The sequence below is a fragment of the Colias eurytheme genome, chromosome 20 (genome assembly GCF_061535395.1).
Source record: "Colias eurytheme isolate Ceu_HAF_F1 chromosome 20, ilColEury1 Martin Lab GWU primary, whole genome shotgun sequence".
In the NCBI taxonomy this organism is placed as follows: Eukaryota; Metazoa; Arthropoda; class Insecta; order Lepidoptera; family Pieridae; genus Colias; species Colias eurytheme.
This window is the reverse complement of record NC_142999.1, coordinates 7,536,790-7,563,213: the sequence shown is the minus strand read 5'-3', so window position 1 is coordinate 7,563,213 and position 26,424 is coordinate 7,536,790. Positions and strand designations below refer to the sequence as shown.

Below are 26,424 nucleotides of genomic sequence, written 5' to 3'. Positions count from 1 at the left end.
TTGTTTTATGCTATGTATGTCATTTATAGCGGTATTTAAGTGTTTGTTTATCAACTAACTAATTTGGCAATGTATAACCTAGAGGTACAGAGAAATGTGACTTTGTTTTATACTATGTATGTCATTTATAGCGGTATTTAAGTGTTTGTTTATCAACTAACTAATTTGGCAATGTATAACCTATAGGTACAGAGAAATGTGACTTTGTTTTATACTATGTAAACTTTGTTTTATACTATGTATGTCATTTATAGCGGTATTTAAGTGTTTGTTTATCAACTAACTAATTTGGCAATGTATAACCTAGGTTAATCTATAATAAGTAGGAGTGCAACGCCAACAAACTGTTTTACAGTTTGGCGAAAATTTGTAAAGGTTATATAGTGTTACTAAATGGTAAATTAATAAAAAAAAAAAAAAAAAAAATAGTGAAAAAAGTAAAAAATTACAATTTAATTCAACTTCCATTTCATTAACATTTGAAATGCAGTAAATAATCACGTTTTTTTTTTAATTTTCGAAATTGAAACTTTTTCTATTTGGATGTAATATTGCTTTGTACTAACTGAATGATCTTTTAACATCACAGGATGTGATTGGAGCATATTTAAATTTGCATAATTCTGCAAGTGAGTAGGGCATGTCTATGTCTATTCTAATCTTCCACACGGCATGTTGTTAATTTTTTTCCAGATATGGAAATAATGCGCATACGGACGGGTAGTGCGAGCGGTTTTGCCAGAATTTTTAGAAAACTCATAGCGCTGATAAAAATATGGATAAATTTATTGATACTTTGTGGAATATGGATTTTCATTTAAAATATGGAAAAATATGGAAAATAAAACCTGAATTTTCATGATCTAAATAACACATTTACTGTGGACACCATGATTAATTACGAAAACAATTTCAAATAAATATATGTAAATACATATTAATCCGGGCCCTAGTCATCACGCTAAGACCAACAGGAACGGAGCTATGCAAGTGAAACCGCGAAGCGCAGCTAGTAACAAATAAAAACGTAATTGTTATTGCATCTACACTGTACACATGACAAGACATACAAATATAAATACCAACTAATTGCACCACGTACAGCCAAGGTGCAAAGATATATTTACACGCTAAGTATAAGTAAAGGTAAGATACTCGATGTGGGCAATTAGCAAACTATACAGATGTTAATACTGTTTGCCTTCCACTTCTGACAGTACTGCAAGTGACAGCTATGAGTGGCGCCTATTTCTTTAGTAAAGACTCTTTTGTTTGATCTTTACAATATTTTAAGTCATTTTTTGTCACGTATATAAATTAAACTTTATAATATAATTTTTATGATATTTTATGCCACATATTTTAAGTTAAATTGCATTAATTTAATCATTTATTTGAAAAAAACCTTAAGAAATAGGAACATTTCGTTTTGGTTTTCCACCAAATATATATTTTGTAATTTTATTTTATGAACTATGACCATTTATTACGTATATAAAATAAAGATAATTTATGGTGCATAAAATGTTAGTACAGTCGTTTATGGCATGGAAGTAAAATAATTACGGTAAAAAACTTTACTAATTTCAACATATTTTATGTAACATAAATTTCATATGAGATATTAAATTAACCGGAATTTTGTATCTGGTTCAAAGTTACTACAGTCTGGAAAATTGTTTTAATTTTACAAAATTATCATTGGAATGAATAATTTGACCCAGCTTTTCAATAGAAGATTTTTACTGAGTACTAGAGCGTTGTTTTTAACCGACTTCAAAAAAAGGAGGAGGTTATCAATTCGGCCGGTATGTTTTTTTTTGTTTCAATTAGTTATAACGATTTAATATATCTACTAATAGCTAGTTAATACTACTGTTAAACTAGACAACATGAGGTATAACGCATACATCCTAATAAAATCACCATTTAAATTAATTAGGAAAAGTACTAGGTACTGATGAGGATCTTGCCAATTAACTAGGTACATTAGTATGGCATAACGATTAAATATGTACTTTTAAAGCAATAGCATCATTTAAGGCAGCATCATCTTCAGCCCATATATCTTCCCACTGCTGGGACACAGGCCTCCTCGGAGGCTTTAATTCTAAAAAATATAACGAAATGAACAAATCCAAGAAGTAAAAAACATTGAAAGGAATATAATTAATTAAGAGACTTTGCGTCACTTTCATTTTTAAAATCGCAACACATTTGTCTTCTGTAGTAATTAATCGTTCGAATTCTCTTTTTAATGTTTGTTTATTTTTTGTGAACTTTTAACATAAAATTATTCATTCAACAAATAATTATTGTCGTCTTGTTATCTTTTATGTTCGGATTTGTGATGATGATTTTGCATTTATTCAATTAGATTTCTTCTAGAAGTACCTTAAAAATTAAAATCGTCATAAAATAGATTAACCATTTACCACATACAATTAAGAAAACATTTACGAAAACACAAAATAATAATGCTTGAAAAATTATAAAAAATGTGTGCGTGTACTTACTAGTGTACACACGTAAGAAGTAAAACTTCTTTATGACCTTATTTTTCAAAAAATAATTTACTATAAGCAACTTTACAGAAATACGTCGAATCACGCGTGGTAGGGATAAGAAAAAGATGGCGCGTAACGGAAAAATATCACGCGTAACGAAAAAATGTTACACAAAATTTTTTTCCAACCCCGATAAAGAAGTTTCGCTTCAAAAATTAAAACTTTTAAATTTCAACTGTATGTGTCATTTGTATGATATTTTAAGATTCAAAATGAATATACAACTACAAAAACCACAAAACCACAGACAATTGAAACTTAACTATTCACTCATTTATCTGATAATAAACTCTACAATTTATGTCCAAGTTAAATCTTTCAATCCGAGTCATAAACGTCATAAAATTAATATACAAATCCTCATTAACTTATGAGTAATGCTATCTATTTGCACATGACACCGGGTGACTAAGTATAGTCTTGTTTTTCGTCTGGTCGCTGTCTCGGCTACGAGGTCATGTGATTCATTTACAAAAATATCACTTGGGGTTAATGTGACTACTAGTTTAATATTTTAGTTATTTTTATAAGCAATTTGATAAAGTTATGATTTGTTATCTAATGTTATATGCATTGTTATATTGATGTTCTCTTATATGGGTTTTAACGTGACCGCTTTGTTTCATTATCTAATATTAAATTAGGTTTCCTGTGTGGGTTTTTACTTGAGTATATATTTATAAATGAAGATTTATACTGCATTTTCGATGAAATTGCCGTACCCTACGTAAATGAACTAGGTATATCTTATTTTATCAGAGATAAATGTTTCTCAGTTCGATACATTAATAAAAATCGTTTAATTGTTTTGTTCCGAGTTCATTTGGCTCTACAAATAATCTACAGTAACAATTTCATCTTTTTCTTTATTTAGACTTTCCCTCTCAAGAACAACCTTATCAATGTAAATCTACACGCAACTACATACATATTTATTTAGTCGAAACTGAAAGTATTCTCTGAGTCAGACATCAGACATTCGCGATGCGCGGGAGTACGCACGGAAATGCCTAATCTTTGCATTATAATATATCACACGTGCACGCTCCCCCGCTAGATGTTACACATTTTTGATGTTTATGGAAAGACAGACACACACAATAGATTAACGCATACATATATTTACACTCACATCTTTTATTAGAAAAAATCAATCGCTAAATGTGTTGGTAAGCAAAACTCGAGAACGGCTGAACCGATTTCATTAATTATTTTTTTATAATATTCCTTGAAGTACGTGGATAGTTCTTATGGAGAGAAAACGTCAACATGTACCACGGGCGAAGCCGTGGAGGATAATTTTATATATAGGGAGGGACATAAACAGAAACAAATGCACACATGGTAGGTTTAAATAATTTGGAAAATCCAAAAGTGCACGCCTCATAATTTTTTTTTAATAAATATTTATTAATTATTATTTTTGTTTATTTAATAACAATTAAACCACATCGAATCAGACCCTGAAAAATGAAAGGGTTCTATTCCTGAGCATACTCAAGCGTAAGAGAAAAAAAAAGACTCGATTAGTAAAGTATTTCGGTCGCTATCGTGTTAACAAGAAAAAGGATCCGCACATACAGACACACGGACGTCCAAGACAGAACTTTTTTAAACTGTTTTTTAACTAGTTTAAATAACAAAAATGACATCAAAAATATCATGAACGTTAAAAATAGTGTTTTTTCTTAATATGTGTGTGTATGTATTATCTTACAAGTGCAATGTATGAATACATAAAGACATGGGCGTAGCCACGGTGGGGCAGGGTGGGGCGCTTGCCCCACCCTGGCTCTGACCTTGAAGGTACCTAACCAAATCTAAAAAACTTAATTATCTAGGTATAGATTGTCTAATCTAAAAATGAACGCCCCTCCACTGTGTTTACGCTCACATTCAAAGTACGTGTATAGACGCAATACACACAAATTGGTCTGCCTCATTGGTCGTTCAGTCCTCCAGTCCCGTCCATGCCCGAACGACAGGACCAGTTGGCCAACTAGTGCATAAATGACGCGATGCACGACAGAACGGACGTGTCATTCCGTACATAGCGCGCTCTCCCCGCCATACAATGCTAGGCACCTGAACTGATCGCCCGATTAGTTGACAAATCAGTGCGCGAGTGTCAAAGTTTGCAGTAGAATCGACGCGCGCACACATATAAAGTGGTTCAATAATTATTTGTCCTCACACATTGAAACAATTAAGTTTAGTGGAGGGGCGTTCATTTTTAGATTAGACAATCTCTAACTACCTACTACAAAACTTAATATCCGTTAAAAAATTCTCATTCGAAAGTTGTCAGTCGACACAAAAAGCTTGCGCTTCTATGTTGCATGATTTAAACCACCTTTGGTGACAGAAAAAGTAGTGTAGTACTGTTACCCCATTAAATAAAGCTGTTTTTATTTAGCCAAATTCGCACTAAATTTCCCATCCAATTTCACTTTTGTTTTAGGTTAAGGGTCACTTACTGACCATAAAAGCACAAAAAGCTGACAGATCCAGGTGGAGCTTCGCTCGCAATCTTAAATAAAAGTTTTTGGCCGATATCTCGGAAACTATCCACTTTAAGGCAAAAAATATTTGGATATTTTTGAAGATAGTAAAATTTCACATCTTTTATACGTTGTAGACTTTTTTGTAAAACTTTCCGTTTACGATTTATGGCCTATTTAATGAGCCGGTTAATCGTTTTTGGCAAGTAACTCTTTAAATATTGGATTAATCAATGAAATGCATATATCCATTTTTTTAAGATTACTTTATTTGAAACTTTTTTCTAATGCTTTTTGAGTTTTAACGTTTAATGTTGGATTACCGGGTGAAAAATAGAAAATTTCAAGGTATGTATGTTTCGTATATATTTCGTACAACTAAATAATATTGAGTAGTTATTTTATATTCGGATGCAAGAGAATTTCGGATGCAAGAAAATAAAAGGAAATGAAAGGCAAATATTTCAAAAATGTATTTAAAAAATTTCTATAAGTAAAAAAAAATCTAAAATTTTGCCGTTTCGAAAACGGCGAAAATCCACTTGTATTGGAAATTTCTTCTTCGTTTTCATTACATCCGTAAAACAACTTGGCCTGCCACGTCACCCGCCGAGCGGCGGCATTTCTACAGTGAACGTACAACAACTCAAAAAATATGGGCACTAGAAAAAATTTCAAACAAAAATTGTAGAGAATAAAGTTATCTAAAAACTACATACATGAATTTTATTGATTAATCCAATATTTTACGATTTATTAGCCAAAAACGATAAACCGGTTCATTAAATAGTCCATAAACCGTAAGCAGTAAGTTTTACAAAAAGTTTACAGAATATTAAAGATGCGAAATTTGACTTTCTACAAAATAGTCTATGTAACTTTTGCCCTAAAGTGGATAGTTTTCGAGATATCGGTCAAAAACTATAAGATTGCGAGCAAAGCTCCACCTGGATCTATCAGCATTTTGTGTTTTTATGGTCAATAAGTGACCCTTAACCTAAAACAAAAATGAAATTGAATCGGAAGTGCAAGGTTAATTAATGCTTTATTTACTGAGTTATGTCTACCATTTGAAACTTAGAGCATTTTAATGCTCTAAGATTTGAAATGGTTTATTTTTCCATTTACATAGGACATGTTTCGGATAAAAAGGAATCATATTATTGTATTAGAAAGATAAACTATATAATATAGGGATGAAATTTGCAACATAAACAACTGTATCTTTTGTGTTGATTTATTCATTATTATTTCAGCTTGATACCGCCACGCGTTCTTGAAAAAAAAAAGGTATTTTTAGACAGACAGATAGACAGACAACAAAGTCTGCCTGTCTGTTTGTCTGTCAACACCCTTTTTCTCAGGAACGCATGGAGGTATCAAGCTGAAATTTATATCGAATACTCAAGTCTACGGTATCTTAAGGCTGTGAAAAAATCAAAATCAAAAGATACAGCCGTTTTATGCTGCAAATTATCGCAAATTTCGACATTCGCAAGGGAATCAAAACCTACATTGTACTTCCCGTGAACACAAAGTCTTGAAATTTGGTTAAAAGCATGGAAATATAGTCATACTATAATATATTTCCATGGTTAAAAGCAATGTCTTATAGCACAGATAAAGGAAAAATTGCTAAAACATACATTTTAGAGTTACAACATAATAAAAAGTAGGTTTGTTCGAAGCCCTCGGTGCGCAACTCCGACTCGCACTTGGCCGGTTTTTTTTGCCCCACCCTGTGCCCATGGCTAGCTACGCCCATGCATAAAGACATTTTAAGTTTGAAAAATCAGATGTTTTGCGCGAAGTGACAGTAGTACCCACCTCAACGCTTCGCATATTTGTATGTCAAACAATCGTACACACCATCTTATTGTTAATCGTGACGCATTCGCTCCAAAACTGCTTGATTCCCGCGAATTATGACGGATCAACGCATTACAATTATTTATAGATTTTTCGCTTATTTATTTGCTAGTGTTATTGAATCTTTTATATTGCTTTGTTGAAGGGAAACTTATTTAGGCGCGTTGAGAGTAAAATTTCAAGGTCGCGTCTTGGCAATACCGTCACGTCATGGAGTAAGGCGACGATTTCGGTATATCTTTGAATCTTGCCAAAGAAGTTTTACTTCTGGCACGTGTGCTCAGCACACACGCTCTTTTTTATTAGACGTGGACTCGTTTTCACAGTTATATTTTGTTTCAATCTCTCTGAAATAAACTGTATAATATGTTACTCGATACTTGCTTGAAAATTTATTGAATCGATTCAATTATTATCTACGGTATACCATAAACATGACAATACCCTACCTATAAATCCATAAGCAATCATCATTAATAGGCTTAATTGTAGACTCGCTATCGATATCTAAAGGATGTGACCACAAATAAAGGAAGATAGAAAATCTATAGTATTTAATTGAATAGTAGATAGATCTTCTCTAATCGGTTCTGGTATCCCGACATAATCTCTTGTGCACCGCAATTATAGTATTATGTCGTTTATCTTATAGTCTTTATAATTATTGCTTTAGAGCAGCCTTTCCCAACCTTTTCCAAAGGCGGACCCCTAGCGCCACCTTGTTATGATTCGCGGACGCCTTAAAAACGTTTTCGCAGTTCTCCCATAGGTTAATTTTTATTAATTTAACAGATACACTTAACAGATTATTCCATCCTAAAACTGAAAAATACAAAGCCTGGCCGTCAGAATAGTCTGGTCATTAGCTTTCGTAATTTTCTTGATTTGTCTGCGGACGCTTCGGGATATGCTTGGGTTCCGCGGACCACAGGTTGGGAAAGGCTGCTTCAGAGGACTGCATAACCAATGAAGATTTTCGCGATAGTAGTAATTTTATACGGTTTGACACAGATTATATAAATTATACTTTATACAGATCATACGACCGGTCCGCAGTTGGCAAGCTATCAATTATTTCTTTCAACGATGCGAATTTAACTATCTAATTGTTATTTAGGTTAAACTTTTGATTTCCTCCAATATTTCCAAATTGACTTATTCCAAACCGTTTGAATTAAATATTTATTTTCTTTTTATTAATAACATCCTTGCCTAGTTTTAAATCTTACCGGGATACCCGGACGTGTGCCGGTAATGACCCGGAAAGTGTCCGTGACTAATGCTTCCTGACCGTTATTTGGGACGCCGACGGATAAATTAGTTGAAAGTATTGGATATAGGATCCTTGTACTATTGCTCTAAAGTAGGTAAGATCTACAATTTACCGTTAGTTGCAAAATTAAGATTAGTTTTCGTTTGAACAAAGAAAGAAAACTTAACGTTATTAACATAGGTCTGATATTAAAGGGAAATTGGTATGTACCTACTTAAATTACAGAAGAAAAGGTGAATGAAAAAAGTAAAGTCACAAAACCTGGATAAATGAATATTTACCAAGCAAAGCCTTAAAATTATCGATACATAGCTCTAGCTAGTCTAAGCATAGTAAAATACTCTATAAAATAATAATCGGTACTTATTTGAAAATGAATAACCATAAAACGGAAACTTCGTTTCAATAAACTGTTAGTTCTATTTAGGTAATCCGAGTTAATCATGGCTTACAAACATGTGATTAAAACAAGGCATTTACTCGAACCACATGCTATAGAAAAACACTGCTTTTTCAATGAGTAATGTACATCACATGTGGCTGTGAAATTGATTTCCAACAAATCAAACTAATTGAAAGTAAGAAAACGCGGCACGCGCGTCTAAAATTAAACCAAGATGGCCGACGACCCTTCAAGGTGCAAACAAAAAATTACGTCGCTCTAACTATTAGCAGAAATGTGGTTTCGCTTGTTAAATTTAGTCATATTTTATAATAATGAGCAGACGGAAATGAATAGGGATGGAAGTAATTTCACTTACGGCCATATTTTTTCAATATAACATAGGAGTTAGGACCCATTATTTCCAAATAACGGTATGTGGTTCAAATATTCTCTAATATAGACTTTCGATTAACAGTCATTTTCAAATGAATTAACAACGATTCATAGAAAAATCGTTCCTATTTAGCTTATAATATATATTATAGCTACGTTAAGTAGCTCATTTGTAAAGCTCACCTGTAAAGGAGACTGGATTCTAAGGTAAATTAAGGCATATTAAGTATTCCATTCGAATTACTATATATATTGGTGCACCGGAATACAAATTTAGAAAACTTTTAAAATTCGAATACCGAAACGTAACCGAAATCCGAACAGAGGAAACGGATGTGTCGTTGTCGCCTTTTTAATATTACCATTTTATTTGATATTCCGCTCGCGTCTAGCATAGTGGTGATTAAAAATAAAAATTCTTTTCATCTCGACCGCTTCGTCTTCAAAACTATTTGCTTTTGAAGTTTTCCCACTTCCCACAAATGTTCATAATTCAGTTTTAAATTTTTAATATTTTGTATTGGCGGTTAGAGTGGAACTTCCAGTTTTGACAGCTGTCCACACTTCGGGAAGTCGATTAACTCATTGATGTGTTTCGGTTCGGAAATTGTGGATTGAACATCTTAAAACTTTAATTGATTGAAGAAATTTAAATCAAAATGTAGATAAAGGATAAGCTTTAATCTTTTCTCAAAGAACAATTTTGATGGAATTTTAAGAATATCTATTGCGATGGTGAGAAAAAATAACATTAAATAAAAATCATGGAATGTTTTCATTTTTTATTAAAGATCTTAACATGAGCTATAATTCTTTCATTTACAATATCACAAAATTCTTCATAGATTTTAAGATATTTGTACATTACAAAATATCCCTAGACTTTGTTGAAGTGTGTATTTCACCACTTCTATGTAATATAGCTTTTGTCCTTCCTTAAAGATCAGCCCCAAGGTGAAAAATTAAACCCTTCACAAAATTGAAGTTTGCAAAGTTTGACGTGTAATTAGAAAGGGATCAAATACTTAGATTAGTTATGACAGAAAATTACACCATCACTTGCGCAGGAAATGATGCTATTTCTAAATGTCATACGCCAAAACTGACACTGTCATTTGACTCCCTTACTGTGAATACACACTATGAAATATTTTAATACTTATTGCTTTGGTAATAAGGTTGAAAATTGTGCACAGTATTTTTGAAGGGCAGCCAGTCGTTACGGTATCTATTTTGGAATTAATGACATCGATATTTGACGCTTCAGGTATACCGTTACCGTTCGATTTTAATTTTGAAAGAATGTCATTTTTTGCTGTATTTCTCTCTTCGCTATTATTTAAACATTTTTTTTCTGCGATTTCCCATATCAGAAACTATAGTATATAAGTGTTATTTGAAAATTTCCTGATATTCGGGTAAAGGCAGACTACTTCATCAGTTCTCAGAAGATTATGCTACTAGAATAGAGTAAAATGAACATGAATAGGTGCTATAAAATCATCATCAGATCATCAGAATCAAACTTCACATTATAACCATCCAAAATACGCTTTATAAGATTCAATACCTATTCCATTAGTTTCTCTACACATACCTCTAGAGGCTAGGTAAAAACCTTATTCTCATAAAATACACAACGATGAATTACATCGAGACATTGAATATTTTGTAAATAATCGACCCCTTCATCTGATACGGGAGCATAAAGTCCGTTCACATTAATTACTGCATTGACATTCACTTAAACAAGGGTCAACTTCATCAGTTTAATGACTTCCCAGTTAAACGACTCCTTGCTTTTGTGGATAGCTATTTACATACAAAAAGTTCTTTGAAATTTGTAGTTGATTGGTGTGGTGGTTTCCTTCTATTGTCATTTTGTATATAATATGTGATAGCAAATAGCAATCCTCATTTTTAATAAAATAATCTTCGACGTGTTTTTGTGGAATTCTTGTTTTAAGTGGAGATTGCGAAAAAATGTTGAAACTTCTGTAAATCTTTGCATTGTGCAATTATAAAATACTAGCTGCTCCGCGCGGTTTCACCCCCGTGGCTCCACTCCTGTTGCCCGTAGCGTGATGAAATATAGCCTATAACCTTCCTCGATAAATGGGCTATCTAACACCGAAAGAATTTTTCAAATCGGACCATTAGTTCCCGAGATTAGTGCGTTCAAACAAACAAACAAACTCTTCAGCTTTATAATATTAGTATAGATATGATTTGTTACTTGATGATACTTGATTATTGTTACTCGGGATAACTACTTTTAAAAAAATATTTATAACGCCACAAAAAAAAAATAGCAAAACAATCTAAAATAAATTCTTAGAACTTTTTATTTTTAATTCCGAGCTTACAATACAACTCCACTAAATCTCATGTCTAAAATAAATCCACTAAAATGATTTACACATCAATCGAGCACATTAATCATAGAATTTATTGAACTTGAGGTTAGCATTATTAATCCATTAAAATATTTTAAAAATAAATCGATATAAAAATATACATTACTTTTATGACCATTACGTAAAAATGTTATACACTTTACCATTTCATTTTGGCTCCCACGCGTTTTGGATTGAATCCAAGCAATCAAAAACTCATACAATGTTTGATATACAAAAGATTCGTATTTCATACGTCTTATTATAAAGAGTAATTTTAGTGAAATGATAAATAATAAAATGCTGATGTGACCGCTTTACCCGTGTTGTGCTGTTTCAAATTTCGAAGTAATTTTTTTATGAGAATTGAAGAATGGAGAATATTTTCTATGATATGCTAAAACGCTTAGAAGAACGAAGTATTATTTTGCTTAACTATATATTTTTATATGCTACATTTCTTATTAATACGACTCATATAATATATAGGGTTATAACGGCAAATTAAAATAAAGTTAGTAGCTATTTTAACAAAATTGCAATTTTTTAAAAATACGGAACACTCAACCGTTTGGCAGACACACGCTTGACTGCTCCTTAATTATATTTTTGACGCTTTGCCATTTCCTTCGGATGTTCACCTTTGACGCAGTGGATGTGTCAAAATTGCATAATTTATATTTATATTACAAGTGTGTTGGATTTATAATGTCAACTCTAATGCAGTACACAGACTAACTTGCTGTTGAGGTTATAAAATAGATCTCTATAGTTGTTCTATTTTATTCAGGTAGGTATATAATAAAATCTACAATAGAAATTTAATTTTGTCTTTTAAGTTTTATTTACAAACTTACGAGAGTTTTTGGTTTTGTTTTGAATCCATTAAATGAATGTATTTAATGACATAGTATTATCCTTTTCTAAACCTTTTTTACAACTTAAAAATAAGCATTTAAAAATTATACCTTCATTGTTTAAGGCTTCATTTGTTTAAAAATAAAAGACGATGACAGTTTTGATCCGATTATTAAAGAAAGCGTTGCATCATAATTTGAATACAATCGAAAAATTGTGAAGGATGCAAGAAATTCATTGTTACTATGAAATTAGGTACATTTTGGTGGGCGAATAATTTGACAATGGTCTTGAGACAATGGTACTCGTATGTGTTCGTTTTGTGTTGAATATGAAATAACTGTTAATTTTATTTTTTACTGTTAATTTTATTTCATTGAGTGTTCAACAAATTATAGGGTCTGATATACCTACAATCTACAAACCTAATAATATATTCCTTGGTTTTAAAAATAATTATAAAATGCATGAATAAATAATTATAATTTACAGGAATGTATAATTATTATACTTTTGATTTAATTTACGGCTCAGTGTCATTTAAATATGAATATTCGTCGGTTTATGCAATTTTTTATGACTATCAAAATATTATAAATCGCTTACTCTCAGTCGACACTTGAGAATTACGAGTAATTGCTCATAAACCACCAAATCACCAATTAAGCTTAAATTTCACTACCAATAAGTATATGTCTATAACTTGCTAAGCACCACTTCAAAATAATGTTCCAACGTAAAAATGTCACAATTTCATTAATAAAGTAGACTGGTCAATAACGACGTATGTTCTCACGATTGTGTATTGTTTTTGAAAACAAAAATATCCCATTGAGAAAGCTTTTCGGGTCCAAGGGCGTAGGCTTGCATCTGTTCAGCACATGCACCCGAGTCGACCTTACGTTCGCGAAATGACTAGTGATGGGTTAATTTATCGATATTTTATTTAAAATAAATGGAAAGGTTTATGTTCGATATTTAATTATATAAAAGAGTAAGAATTTTTATATTATTTAAATCTCGAAATGATCTGCCGATAAATAAAAATTTATGTCAAGCAAATAAGTAATTAAGTCACTGTACAATATTTCAATAAGTTTATAAAAGCCCTTAAACATCATCAATGTAACTAAAGAAAATTTATATCTAAAATCTCATAGAAAAACCTTTTCACCACTGAAATCTCACACTACCCTTGAAATTAATACCCGTATCGCAAATAAAGCAATCTAATTGAAACCGTGCATCAACAATATTGTTTTCGCGTTAAATCAAAACGTGCAGCCAAATTACCAATCGGCCGTATCTCATCTGAAACTTCAACACATATCCCATTCTATATTATCCGACTTATTTATACTTCAGCGCAACGAACTTGGTAAACAAAGGTCGCGAAACACATCCGAGTGAATTCATCGACGTTGGAAGGAACAAAGCGCATCACTGTTCAAAAGCAATATTTCACAGGCCACAAATCTGTGCGGCCGTTAATGTTTCAACCGAGCCCACTTTCGAAACAAAGAAATGCAACAGTGTCTCTCGTAAAATGGGACAAAAAATGGCAGGCATAGAAACTGTGCCATTGACTTAATTTTAGTGAATCTTATGCTGATCTCTAAGATGCATATGCTGAAAGGGCAAATGCAAATATTAATTCTCTTATAACAATTTTGTTAACTAGAATAATTACATTTATTTGCCTTGTCTCTATATTCTACTAAACGTAGGTATCGAGAGAGTTTATATCAAGTATAGATATGTCTTTTCGTACACTATTATAATAATTCCACGGATAGTCACTTTTTTGCACGGTTCTGATATTTTCGTACCAATTAATTACATAAATACTTACTACACCCGCTAATTCTGTATATGAATACATATTAAAACATAAGAACCTCCGAAATATTTTTGCAACATGAGGGAAGTAATGAATAATTACAAATGGTCGAAATACGTGGAACAAACACTGCAGAAAGACGATATTTTGAAACTTGGCTAAATTAAAACATTTCTTTTGATTCTCGAGTGCTCCATAATAACATTGTAAATATTATTTGCATAAACATTTAACGGAGATTGTTTTTAAGTTGATTGCTCATAAAACATTGAAATATCGCGAAATTTAAAACGAAATGTTCAGGGAACGTGAGACGTAAAATTTGGCTTTCGCATGTGCGACACGTTTTTGTTTTTATTACTGTTGTAATTATTTTTAACCCGATTTTTTATGAAATATTCAAAATTTCTAAAAAATATAACTATTAGGTTATCTACAACTAATATGTATATACGATAGTTAATGCAGAACTAGGAACTATGTATGTCTGAACTTCATAGAGCTAATGATGAGTCAAAAGACCAACAGATACTGCAATTTCTAAATTATGGTAGTAATAACAAGAAATAGCACAAATTGATCACAAGATTAATGCATCCAAGTTTTGATATGAACAGTTCTGTAGCCAATTTTTCGAGTAGCCTGTATGATTGAATCGCATTAATAATTATTATTCATATTTGTTTCAGATGACGCATACGCTGTTATAGAAGCGCCTTCGAATGAGAGGCTGCGTCTAATCTGTGGCCTGAAGCCAAGAAATCAGTTACCAGCCGTGAGATGGTACTTTGATGGAAAACCAATTGATTATCAAAGTAGGACGCGGTTGGTTCAGCAGCGGCAATGGTTAGTATAATTGACTAATAGATTTAATTATTTCACTTGAATTATATGGCTAATGTTATCATTTAGGTATATAAATTGTTTGATTACTACTGCAGAGATAGGATATTATTTGTTGCTTGTAATACTAAAACGGAAGTCACCGACCAGCCCTTAATGTGTGATGAAATTGATGGATGATCTCTTTATATTTGAGAGAGCATAAATCTTTACTGGATTAATTTGTTCGATTTATTTTCACAATTCAGTTTAAAAATAGTCACCAGCTTATTGCTTAGATTTCTGTTTATACTCTATTACAATATGCGAAAAACCCACTTGATTTATATTATAGGAAGGCGTATTAAACACTCATAAAATCCACCAATAATAAAAATTCTATGAACCATGAAAATCGTGGCACATCATCCTAGAATTAGAATTCTCGAAAACGATATTGAACTAAATCTAATTCGATCAGAATTTACATCAATATTTACGCATTGCTATGTCGAATCTGAAAATACAGGCAATAAATCAAATGCAACTGGTCAAAGTCAATGAAAACAAACTGTCGATCATGATGTGTGGAATTGACTGGATAATGGTATTACATTAATGCTTAGAGCGGGGGTTTTGGAAATGTAAACATGAAAATATCACATATTTCTTGTAGCGCAGAGCGTTGCGTGCTTGTAATTTTAGAGAGATTATCTGGATTTAAGTGGTTATAGTTAGGAATTTTCTGTGTATGATACTGTTTCTAAGACGTTTCTATGATTTGCTACGCATAGCGCAGAAGATTAATTAATAATTACTTTAGATAGATTAATAAACAATTACCTTTTACTTTGCCATTTTTAAATTCCTATAAATTTAGTACAAATCTGGACATTTTCGCAGGTGATAGTTTTTTTGTTTCTTCAAGATTTATCCATATTTTCTAACAATGATTATAGAATTATTTGTTATTCACAGGTTACGAATAAAAGGGTTCCGTGCAAAGGACGCCGGTGTATACGCTTGTCAGAACGAAGAAGATAACACTAAAGAAATGAGCGTCACCATCAAATACAAGCGCGATCTGGGAGATATTGAAGGTAACTATTTATAACCTAATTTTGTTTAGTTTTAAAGAAGCAAAGCAATCTTTCTTATATATAAAAATGAATCGCAAAATGTGTTGGTAAGCGCATAACTCGAGAACGGCTGAACCGATTTCGATAAGTAATTCTTTTTTTATTATATTCCTTGAAGTACGAGGATGGTTCTTATGTAGAGAAAATGTAAACATGTACCACGGGTGAAGCCGGGGTGGACCGCTAGTTTTTTATAAAAGTCAAAAAAATCTTAAACTCGTTCTCTTTAATAGCATAAATATATATTTATATATATATTTTTTAACCGGATCAGTGAGAAAAGCTAGCTCAAAAAATAATAAAAAATTGGTTATACTAAAATAATAAGCACCTATTATTACGTTGGTTAATACAAAAGGCGAAACAATACAATGTGCATTTTTGGAAAAGTATTTCACTGACAGGAATTTTAAAAGTTAACGATGTTATTAATAACATTAATCGTTTAATCAGCGTAAATAATTCATTAAAACTGTAAGCACGTGAACTCGTAGTAAGTCCTCAGATATTTTGATATGATATTTAATTGGCATCTTTATTGGCTCTCCAGATGTGTAAACATACCAACTGAATGCCTTTAAATTGCACCGAAGCGATGAAATGTTTTGAATATAAATATTTCCATGTTTTTGAACTTGCGGATTTGGATTTTGTCGCATGCGTCTGGATTTCACGATTATTGTTTCCTGTTCTTGAAATGCGATGTATATGTTTAGACTTTAAAAATGGAAGTATTTTTAATAGAGCACGTGAATATCTTAAATATCAGAGTCAGATATGGGGATGATGCATTGAGTATATTATTTTTTAATAAGGGTAAAACGATCTATAATATCAAAGTCTTTACAATGACTTTTATTTATTTTTTATTTTTAGAGATAAAGCTATATTATAGAGTTAAAAAAGTTTTTGCAAAAATATCATATTAAAAATCTGCATCAACATCTCTTGTGTAGTTTTAAAGATTTAAGCATACATAGGGATATAGGACGACTTTGTTTTATGCTATGTAGTGACATAACTAACACTCCTGCATAATATTCCAGAATACCAAGCAGACGACAGTCAACGACCAATGCCAGAAATATTAGCGCAGCATTCAGCTCAATTAGTTGACAATAACACTATCGTAGAAACACATAGAGAATACGACGTAAAAGATGATGATCTAGACGATAGGAATGAAAAAGAACATCTTAACTATGGCCACGTGGATAACACTAAATCGAAATATGCACCGAAATTTAAGCATCCATTGAAAATGTTTAATATGGAAATGAAACCCGCTGGTAGCTCCATTCGGTTCAAATGTGCTGCTGAAGGTAAGACAATGTTCCACTGTTTCTTAGTGTTTTCTTTGTTTAGTTTTGTTGTAAATCATTATTTTGATCTTCGAAATAGTATAATAATGTTAAGAAAGGAAAACGTCCTTTATTATACAGTATAAATTCTTCTATCTTTCTAAACTTAATCATATCTAATGTAATATTAAAATTGGCATCAAATCATTACAGAACAGTTTCTCGTTCAAACTAAATTATGAACCATAATATTATCTCTCGTAAGACTACATTAAAACTATAACGATAACGACATGTTTACAAATAACCGCTGTTTACGCCAAGGGAGGCATTAACCCACGTTAACTAAAATGATATTCCAAACCGTAAAGCAAACAGCTGTAGTTATAAATACTTTACAACGTCGTAAACTTTCACAGGTAATCCTATGCCGAACATAACGTGGTATAAAAATAATGTGACGCCGATATCCAGGAGTTACTTCAAACCATCTTATGGTAAATGGTCCATGTCGTTGGATGAACTGACCAAAGCTGACAATGGTAATTACACCTGCAAAGTTTGCAATGAATTAGGGTGTGTTCAGCATACCTACTCCCTTCATATTCAAGGTAAGACTACTAATTGACTACTTACTAACATACTTTTTAATATAGAGTTAAATAAGCGCATAGAAAGAATAGAAATCTAACTAAAAACATACTTCGTAGAACGGTATCCTTCAAGTCCGTACATAAAAGAGGGATATCCTGGAAACATCACAGTGCTAGTAAACGATACGGTACAGCTCCAATGTCCACCAGTATCAGATCTAGAGCCTCTAGTCTACTGGCTAAGGCCATACAACACATCGTTGAAAGACGCAGAAGTCGGCCCTAGTGACGCGCCCACTCCTGTTGGCGATCGAATTGAGGTCTTTATTTTTGAATTAGGTGGAGGTTTAAGTCTTCAAATCGTAACTTACATAAGTATATAGACACTTAAATGATGGTGGAAGAATAGGATCACAGCAATTTTCATAGAAGCACTATTGTAATCAAGCACTAACTGGTGACGGTTCTCGGTGATGGTTCACTTTCCCATAACTCATTATTTTCTAAGGCTAAAGGTTAATCTAACTCTATGTACACTCCTTCCTGCAAGATAACGACGGTTGATGGGAAAATTTATAACCGCAATTTAGTTTCCGCAGAACGGGAATTTCGATTATTATAGATGCTCCTGTCGCGATAGATTACTTCGCCTATTTGTCTTATCAGCGAGCAATCTGCGCAGATTGTGTAGGCATTTATAAATTGGATGCATCTATCTTACGATTATTAACGTGGAGATTAATGGTATGTTGTTTGTTCCTAGAACGACTATACGCAAAACCGGTGCTAACACAAGGCGCCGTCAATCAGACGAAGCTCGTTGGCCAAACGGCGAAATTCAGCTGCGAATTCCTCTCAGACCTACATCCGTCTGTTTATTGGATGTATTTTAATAAACACGAGTACATTTATAATGAGTCTACTTCGGACCCGGCTAGCAAAGAGCTGATCGTGTATAATGATGTATCTAAAGTCGTTCTGGTGAGGGCTTGTTATTAACGCATGTGTGTGGTGTGGAATGTGGATGCATGATCGCTTCTATCTTGTTTCTGATTTATTATATGTATTATCGATTTCAATATCTTATTCTAATGAATAAACTATAATATTACTACATACTAAGGCCTCTTGGTTGCTTGGTAGAAAGACGCTAAATTCAAAAAGGTTTGTTTTATGTAGTTTTATATTACAAGGTGTTTTCGTGTCGCATGGAAAGCGTTTTTAAATACTAAGCGTTTTTATTAATATTTTTCTCATTATTTTAGACGGAAAATCCTTCAGACATGCCAGAACAGCTAACCATTTACAATGTAACTAAAGAAGATGAAGGCTGGTATGTTTGCGTTGCATTGAATTCATTGGGAAATACTACAGCCAAAGGATATTTGACTGTTCTTGATTGTAAGTACATTCTGATCTTTCATTCTGTAGGCATATAAACAATATTTGCAAAAAGGCTTATTTTGTGACAATCGCATGAATTTTATGATATTAAATGATATTATTATTATTTTTATTTATTTAGCCAGAGGTCGTGGGTTCGATTCCCACCCGGGGCAAATATTTGTGTGATGAACATAGATGTTTGGGCGTTAATTATCTATATAAGTATTTATTTAAAAATTATATATGTATGTTTATCAGCCATCTGGTTTCCATAACACAAGCGAAAGCTTAGTATGGGATCAGATCGTGCCGTGTGTGAAAATTGTCCTGAATATTTATTTATTTATTTTATATTGGAACTAGTAAAACACTGTATAATGCTCTAGTAAGAATACTCATTTTGTTAACAATAAATTGCCTTTAATTTCACACAAACTACGAAATAGGCTAAAAAACTAAAGATCTTATCTTCCACAGCATTTCCCGTGCCAGAAGCATTAGACCACGGCAAGCACACACTGCTGATAAACATTCTAACAGCAGTACTAGGCGCGATGTTCTTCGTAGCAGCGATCATAGTGGTGATGATCTTCAAGAAGCTGAAACAGGAGAAACTAAAGAAGCAGTTAGCGATAGAAACAGCTCGAGCCGTGATCGTTACGCACTGGACGAAGAAGGTCACGGTGGAGAAGCCGCAGATGAACGGGGAACAGATTGCGAGTGGAGAGGGCTTGGTGAGTATTTTTATGATAGTAAATAAGTAATGACCAGTTTTACTAGCTTTCCGCCTGCGGCTTCGCCCGCGTTTTCAAAGAAAAAACCCGTATATTTCCCGTTCCCGTGGAAAAATATGTCTTATTCAGTTACAAAAAATTCTTCTGTTAAAATTTGGTATGTATTGTCTTCAGCTACCTATATACCAAATTTTATTCGTCCATCCTCACAAACTTTTGCATTTATAATATACGTAGGATTTATTTTTCTGTTTCGTAAATCTAGTAGTTAAAAACATATTAGCAGGATCAAGAAGCTATAAAGATGAAGGAGGAAGCTTATGTTTATACTCAGTACTGACATTTGTAGCTAAGTCAGCATTGTCTTTCTTTTATATTATCGGTCCTATGATAAAAACAGTACAGTTACTTGTAAAATATACCAACCATTGATTCACTTCTAATAAAAGACTTTGTAGATGACATTGGGCATAAATTAGTAAGTTTATATTTATATTAATATTATAACTCGAATCATGTTCACCGTTTTCTACTGTTATACAATTAATTAACAGTTATTGTTAATTAGGATTAACGATTAAGTACCTTAGTAAAAGTTAAGCCTGCGAGTAATAACAATTATTAAATACGAGTGATAAAATTGATCCTGTTTTTCTTATATTCTGTTGTTGAATTGTGTCTTACCATTGATTTTTTCGCAATCTATATATAACATTAGGTAACTAAATGTGTAAGAAAGAAAGAAAGAAAAACGTTTATTCTTTACCATACTATTAAAACAAAAACAATGACTTAAAACTGAACAATAAATAAAATTATCATGTAAAAATTTAAATGAAAAATATATACTTTTTCAGCTCATGCCAGTAGTAAAAATAGAGAAACAAAAGCTGTCCCAAGTACAAAACAATACGGAATCAATGTTGATGTCGGAATACGAGTTACCCGTGGACATCGACTGGGAGGTCCCGAGGGAATCTCTCTCTCTTGGCAAAGTGCTGGGAGAGGGAGAGTTCGGGAAAGTGGTGAAGGCGGATTGTGTGGGGATTGTGAAGCCATCTGTGCAATCTGTGGTCGCTGTTAAGATGTTGAAAGGTAAAGTTGTTTGGGATAGATGTGGTTGTGTAAAACGATAAAGCTTGTTGTTCAATGTTGCTATTTTGGAATTATTTGAAGCTATGCATCTATGACCTACGATATTTAATTAAAGAATACTGTTCAAATAGACATATTATAAAAAGTATCTTAATAAAAAACATTTTAATGATTTTATGATATTCAAGATATCTAACATGACTTATATGTTCGTGAAACTCTGTTTAAGAAAACAATAATTTCTGTTATGTGACGGACACTTCAAATCATTTAAATTTTTTAAACGTTAAAAATATAAAGATTTTCCTCTTTACATATATTTTCCTATGTTTCCTGCATTTCCAGTATTTAATGAAGTTCCAATTATTTTTCACAGAGGGCCACACAGACGCCGAAATGATGGCATTAGTGTCAGAAATGGAGATGATGAAGATGATCGGCAAACACGTGAACATCATCAACTTGCTCGGATGCTGTACACAAGACGGACCTCTATATGTTATTGTTGAATACGCTCCAAATGGGAATTTGAGAGAATTCCTTAGGAACCATAGACCGGGCAATAGGTATGTTTGTTGTAATAGTACAATAGAAAATACATAGATGGCGCTGAAATCAAATTAGCAATTAGTAACATTAGTAGAGCAATAGATGGCGCTAGATAAAATTTTTCCATTCAAATTACCGGTAATAGTTCTAGATAACTAATTACCAATATGAAAATGTTTTATTATTTAGATATGAATCTCCAACTGAAGATCTGAAAGAAAAGAAAACGTTAACGCAGAAGGATTTAGTATCATTTTCATATCAAGTGGCGAGAGGCATGGAGTATTTAGCTTCAAGACGGGTAAGATTTTAGTGTATTTTAATTGTTAGCAAATTTTACAAAGCTCCTATTGAGTAGCAAGAAATTAACTTATTTTCATGAGTAGGGAAAAATATTACCTTAATATTGGAAATTATGCTTCCATTATACACACATATTATCATAATAATATGATATTTAAGATATAAATAGCTAAAGAACCATAATATGACGTCATAAGCTTAAAGCCTTTAGTATCCCTCGAGCAGGGTAAAAATAGCAAGTCAATCTGCGATACTTATACAATATAGTTACAATCTTTTCCTACACCCAACATTGAAACTTTCTCCTTATTAACTGTATGTGCACAAATTAGCACGCAAAATTGTCAGGCTCGAAATAAACTGAATGAATTTAGTAAAGATTAGAGAGAACATGAAATTTATTACCAAAGTTATGCACGCAAATTATTGTTAGGAACCTAGTTTATAATATTTTATATGATTTTATTAATATGATGTCAGAGCAAGCAAAGGGGGAAGATCCACCTCATGTTGTCATGTTTGTTACACAAGTTTTTAATGATAAATTCGTTCTTTTCTTGAAAGCCCTAATGGCGTAGTTGTTCGGGAACATAATTAACATTTAATACTTCATCATCATAATCATCACCAGCCTTTTTTTGTCCACTGCTGGACCTATCCCAATGCACGCCAATGAGCCACAGATTAGATACTAGACTGAGACGGTCGATGGTTTTTTGCTGCCAGTTGTCCAATGAGCCACAGATTAGATACTAGACTGAGTCTGGTCAATGGCTCTTTGCCGCCAATTGTGGCCAGCAACCCTGTGGATGTCATTTAATAATTATTTACCATAATTTCAGTGTATCCACCGCGACTTAGCCGCCCGCAACGTACTAGTCTCCGACGACTGTGTGCTCAAGATCGCGGACTTCGGTCTCGCCAAAGACGTGCACAGCAACGACTACTACCGCAAGAAGACGGAGGGCCGCCTGCCCGTGCGGTGGATGGCGCCCGAGTCGCTCTACCACAAGGTGTTCACCACGCAGACTGACGTGTGAGTAGCTGCAGTAGTAGTCGTAGTAGCGACCGGAGTAGCAACACTTCGGGCTCGCGAGGCGCTTGCCAGTAATGTATATTATCGCAAGGAAACCTTTGATCACCTTAGCCTTTAAAGAAAGTTAAACAGATGAATAATACATTTTCCACTTATCCACCAGGACACGGGAGTTCCCTTTTAAAAATAGTACGTAACTACCTTAGTTTTATTATTCCTATATTTTTTTAAAATAGAAAACATATTTTGTTTTATAACATTAAAATATCTACTTTAAATATTAGAATTTTTTAAACGGATGGCCAAGAAAGGCCCGACTGACAAGTCGAAAGACGCGGATTCGAATTCCGCCTCATGATCGATTTTTTCGGATTATTTAAATATTACTCAAAGATGATTGTTGATATAATTAATAATTATACGCACTTAAGTTTATGACTCGCGTCTGTTCTGTAATTTTAATTCAATACATTTTCAATAACATCGAATATTGTCTGCAGCTGGTCGTTCGGCGTGCTGCTGTGGGAGATAATGACGCTGGGCGGCACGCCGTACCCCACGGTGGCGGGGCAGTACATGTACCAGCACCTCAGCGCGGGCCACCGCATGGAGAAGCCGCCCTGCTGCAGCCTGGAGATGTGAGTTGCCATTATTGGACTTATTACCCCACTAGATTTCCGCCCGCGCGTTTTCAAAGGAAAACCCGCATAGTTCCCTTCCCGTGAGATTTACAGGATAAAACCTATCCTATGTGTTAATCCAAGTTACCCTCTATATGTGTGCTAAATTTCATTGTAATCGGTTCAGTAGTTTTTACGTGAAAGAGTAACAAACATCCATACATCCATACTTACAAACTTTCGCCTTTATCATATATTAAGATTAACAAAATAACTTGAAACATGACTTATTAATATTATTTATTTTTGTTTATTATGGGAAAATATTATTAATAAAAAGACGCGGGTTCAAATCCTGCATCAATCAATCAAATCGTGAAAGAATTTTTTCTATTCCTTATAATTTTCTCATATATGTCTTGTGATTTGTTCGATTTCTATACTAGAAGAATACCTAGAGGTAGAAGTGAGTTGAGCTCAATATTATTTGCTTTGCAATTTTGCACATATCTTTATTAGCCAACTAGTTCGTGTGTTGTATGTTTGTCTTCTTTCCCTTTAAAAAACCTTATTTGTTCAGAACAAAATAAATACATCAAAATTTTGTAGCACTATTCAGTATTAGTTACTTAAATATAATTGACTGAGTTACTCGTAGTTTTGCATTCATAATATTAACTAGTGGTCCGCCCCGGCTTCGCCCTTGTACCTACATGTTTAAACTATCCTATCTCTCAAGTTGGATCGAACTGCACATGATGTGCGAATTTTATTATAATCGGTTAAGTGGTTTAGGAGTCCAATGAGGACAATCATTGTGACACGAAATTTATATCTTCTTTTATATATTATAAAAATGAATCGCAAAATGTGTTGGTAAGCGCATAACTCGAGAACGGCTGAACCGATTTCGATAATTCTTTTCTTATTATATTCCTTGAAGTACGAGGATGGTTTTTATGTAGAGAAAACGTAAATATGTACCACGGGCGAAGCCGGGGCGGACTGCTAGTATATTAAAAAAGATAACTATTTTTCCCTACAAAAATTACTTGTACTGTTTTTATATGAACCTAACATTACTATAAACATCTTCTAGCTACATAATTAATAAGTTTTATTCTATTTCAGTTACATGTTAATGCGGGAATGCTGGTCCTTCTCTCCGGGCGACAGACCTTCCTTCACAGAATTAGTAGAAGACCTAGATAAAATACTAACAGTCACAGCGAACCAGGAATACCTGGATCTAGGGCTTCCACAGTTAGACACCCCACCTTCAAGTTACGATGGCTCTGGGGATGAAAGTGACAGTGAATTTCCTTTTATAAAATAAACTATTGGTATAATAGGATTTTTATAGGATTTTGAAGGGAACATGTCAATTTTGGAGTTCGACATTGATAATACTGGAGCATGCTCTAGGAATTATTACGTGGTTGTCTTTTGCGTATTCAAGATGGTTAACTTTCTGCGGTTATTGACTATTGTGCTGGCTGATCATGAGATAGGTAATAATTTATATTTCGAGTTAGTATTGTCAAAAGCAAATAAGAACAAAAGTTTAAGCGCCTGTAAATACTTCTTATTGAATTTGAGCACAGAGTATTTCTTACTTATACATGACAATAAATTAATATAGTTTATATTTTAATGTTATTTAGTAACTGATAATTACACAATTAATAATTATTCTAAGGTTTTTATTACCTGACTATATTTGAAGATATCGTGCTTACTCGAAATGATAAAGAATGTCACTCCTGACAAAATAATGTACGCAATTGATTATGAGAAATGTAAAACATTTTTAAACTTTTGAAAATGCCCACCTAAATCACGAATGATGATTTTTACGAAAAATCTTAGAATTAAGTACCTATATTACTTTTACGCAAGGCGTCACATATTTATTGACTGAATAATTATTAACATTATTCTTTTTTATAATTTTTTATTTATTTACCATATTATATGCATAGGTATTGTTGTAAATATTCTTTTATTTTGTGTGCATGCGTTATTAAATTGTACATATTAAACCAAAGCTTGAACGAATCGATGTATTATAAAAGTATTATTTTAAAAATTAGGATAGTCAAGTATTTTGTGACTGTGAGATTGTATTGTGCCTTATAAATTGGAAACAGTAACTAGCATAATAATTATTATGGTATTTTAAATTATGGTATGTTATTTCATTCAAAATAAAATTGATCTTATTTTTTTTCATTAAAAATCGAATAGTAGATTCTGTGAGTAAATTATTGACATGATGATATAAGCAGTAGAGCACTTGTTTTCTTAATTTTATATTTTTAAGTGTTGTATCTCTGGAATCTCTAGTCTATGACATCACCAGTTTATGTTATTAATGCATTTCACCACCAAATTATTTTTGTACTTAACTAGTTGTAAGTTATAATTGCTATTGAATTGATATTATATAGAAATTATTAATAATGTAAATATATTAGATTCACATTTATACCACAAACACTTCAAATAATATTTCTCTCTTTGGTATTTCAATTTTAAATAATAAAAACTGATTAATATCTAATAATATTAATGTATGTTTATATTGTCCTGTAAATATAAATTACTGTATTATAAATAAATGGAGCGAATGTATGAGTCCATAAAATATGCATTTCACAATAATCAGTAAATAATTATTTTAGTAAATTATATAGTTTATTGTCTATTGTGTTTAGAAGAAAAAAGTTAAAATTGGTATTAAGAAATATAGATGATGTTTAAT

At 32.6% G+C, this 26,424-nt stretch overlaps 1 protein-coding gene across 2 annotated transcripts in view; it reads left to right on the top strand.

Annotated features, from left to right (window-relative positions):
- Positions 1-25,314, top strand: part of LOC149899771 (fibroblast growth factor receptor homolog 1-like) — a 67,142-nt gene extending 41,828 nt beyond the window's left edge. The window contains exons 3-15 of one of the 2 annotated variants that reach the window (XM_090113862.1): positions 14,772-14,928; positions 15,883-16,004; positions 17,090-17,365; positions 17,764-17,955; positions 18,701-18,918; positions 19,203-19,338; positions 19,801-20,057; positions 20,915-21,152; positions 21,529-21,718; positions 21,891-22,002; positions 22,847-23,040; positions 23,541-23,678; positions 24,792-25,314. In XM_090113862.1, coding sequence (XP_089969988.1) covers positions 14,772-14,928; positions 15,883-16,004; positions 17,090-17,365; positions 17,764-17,955; positions 18,701-18,918; positions 19,203-19,338; positions 19,801-20,057; positions 20,915-21,152; positions 21,529-21,718; positions 21,891-22,002; positions 22,847-23,040; positions 23,541-23,678; positions 24,792-24,996 — 2,435 coding nt within the window. In that variant the 3' untranslated portion in view covers positions 24,997-25,314. Of the gene's footprint in view, positions 1-14,771; positions 14,929-15,882; positions 16,005-17,089; positions 17,366-17,763; positions 17,956-18,054; positions 18,258-18,700; positions 18,919-19,202; positions 19,339-19,800; positions 20,058-20,914; positions 21,153-21,528; positions 21,719-21,890; positions 22,003-22,846; positions 23,041-23,540; positions 23,679-24,791 lie in introns of both variants that reach the window. The other variant, XM_090113863.1, reaches the window with a different exon arrangement.
- Positions 25,315-26,424: the final 1,110 nt, after the last annotated feature.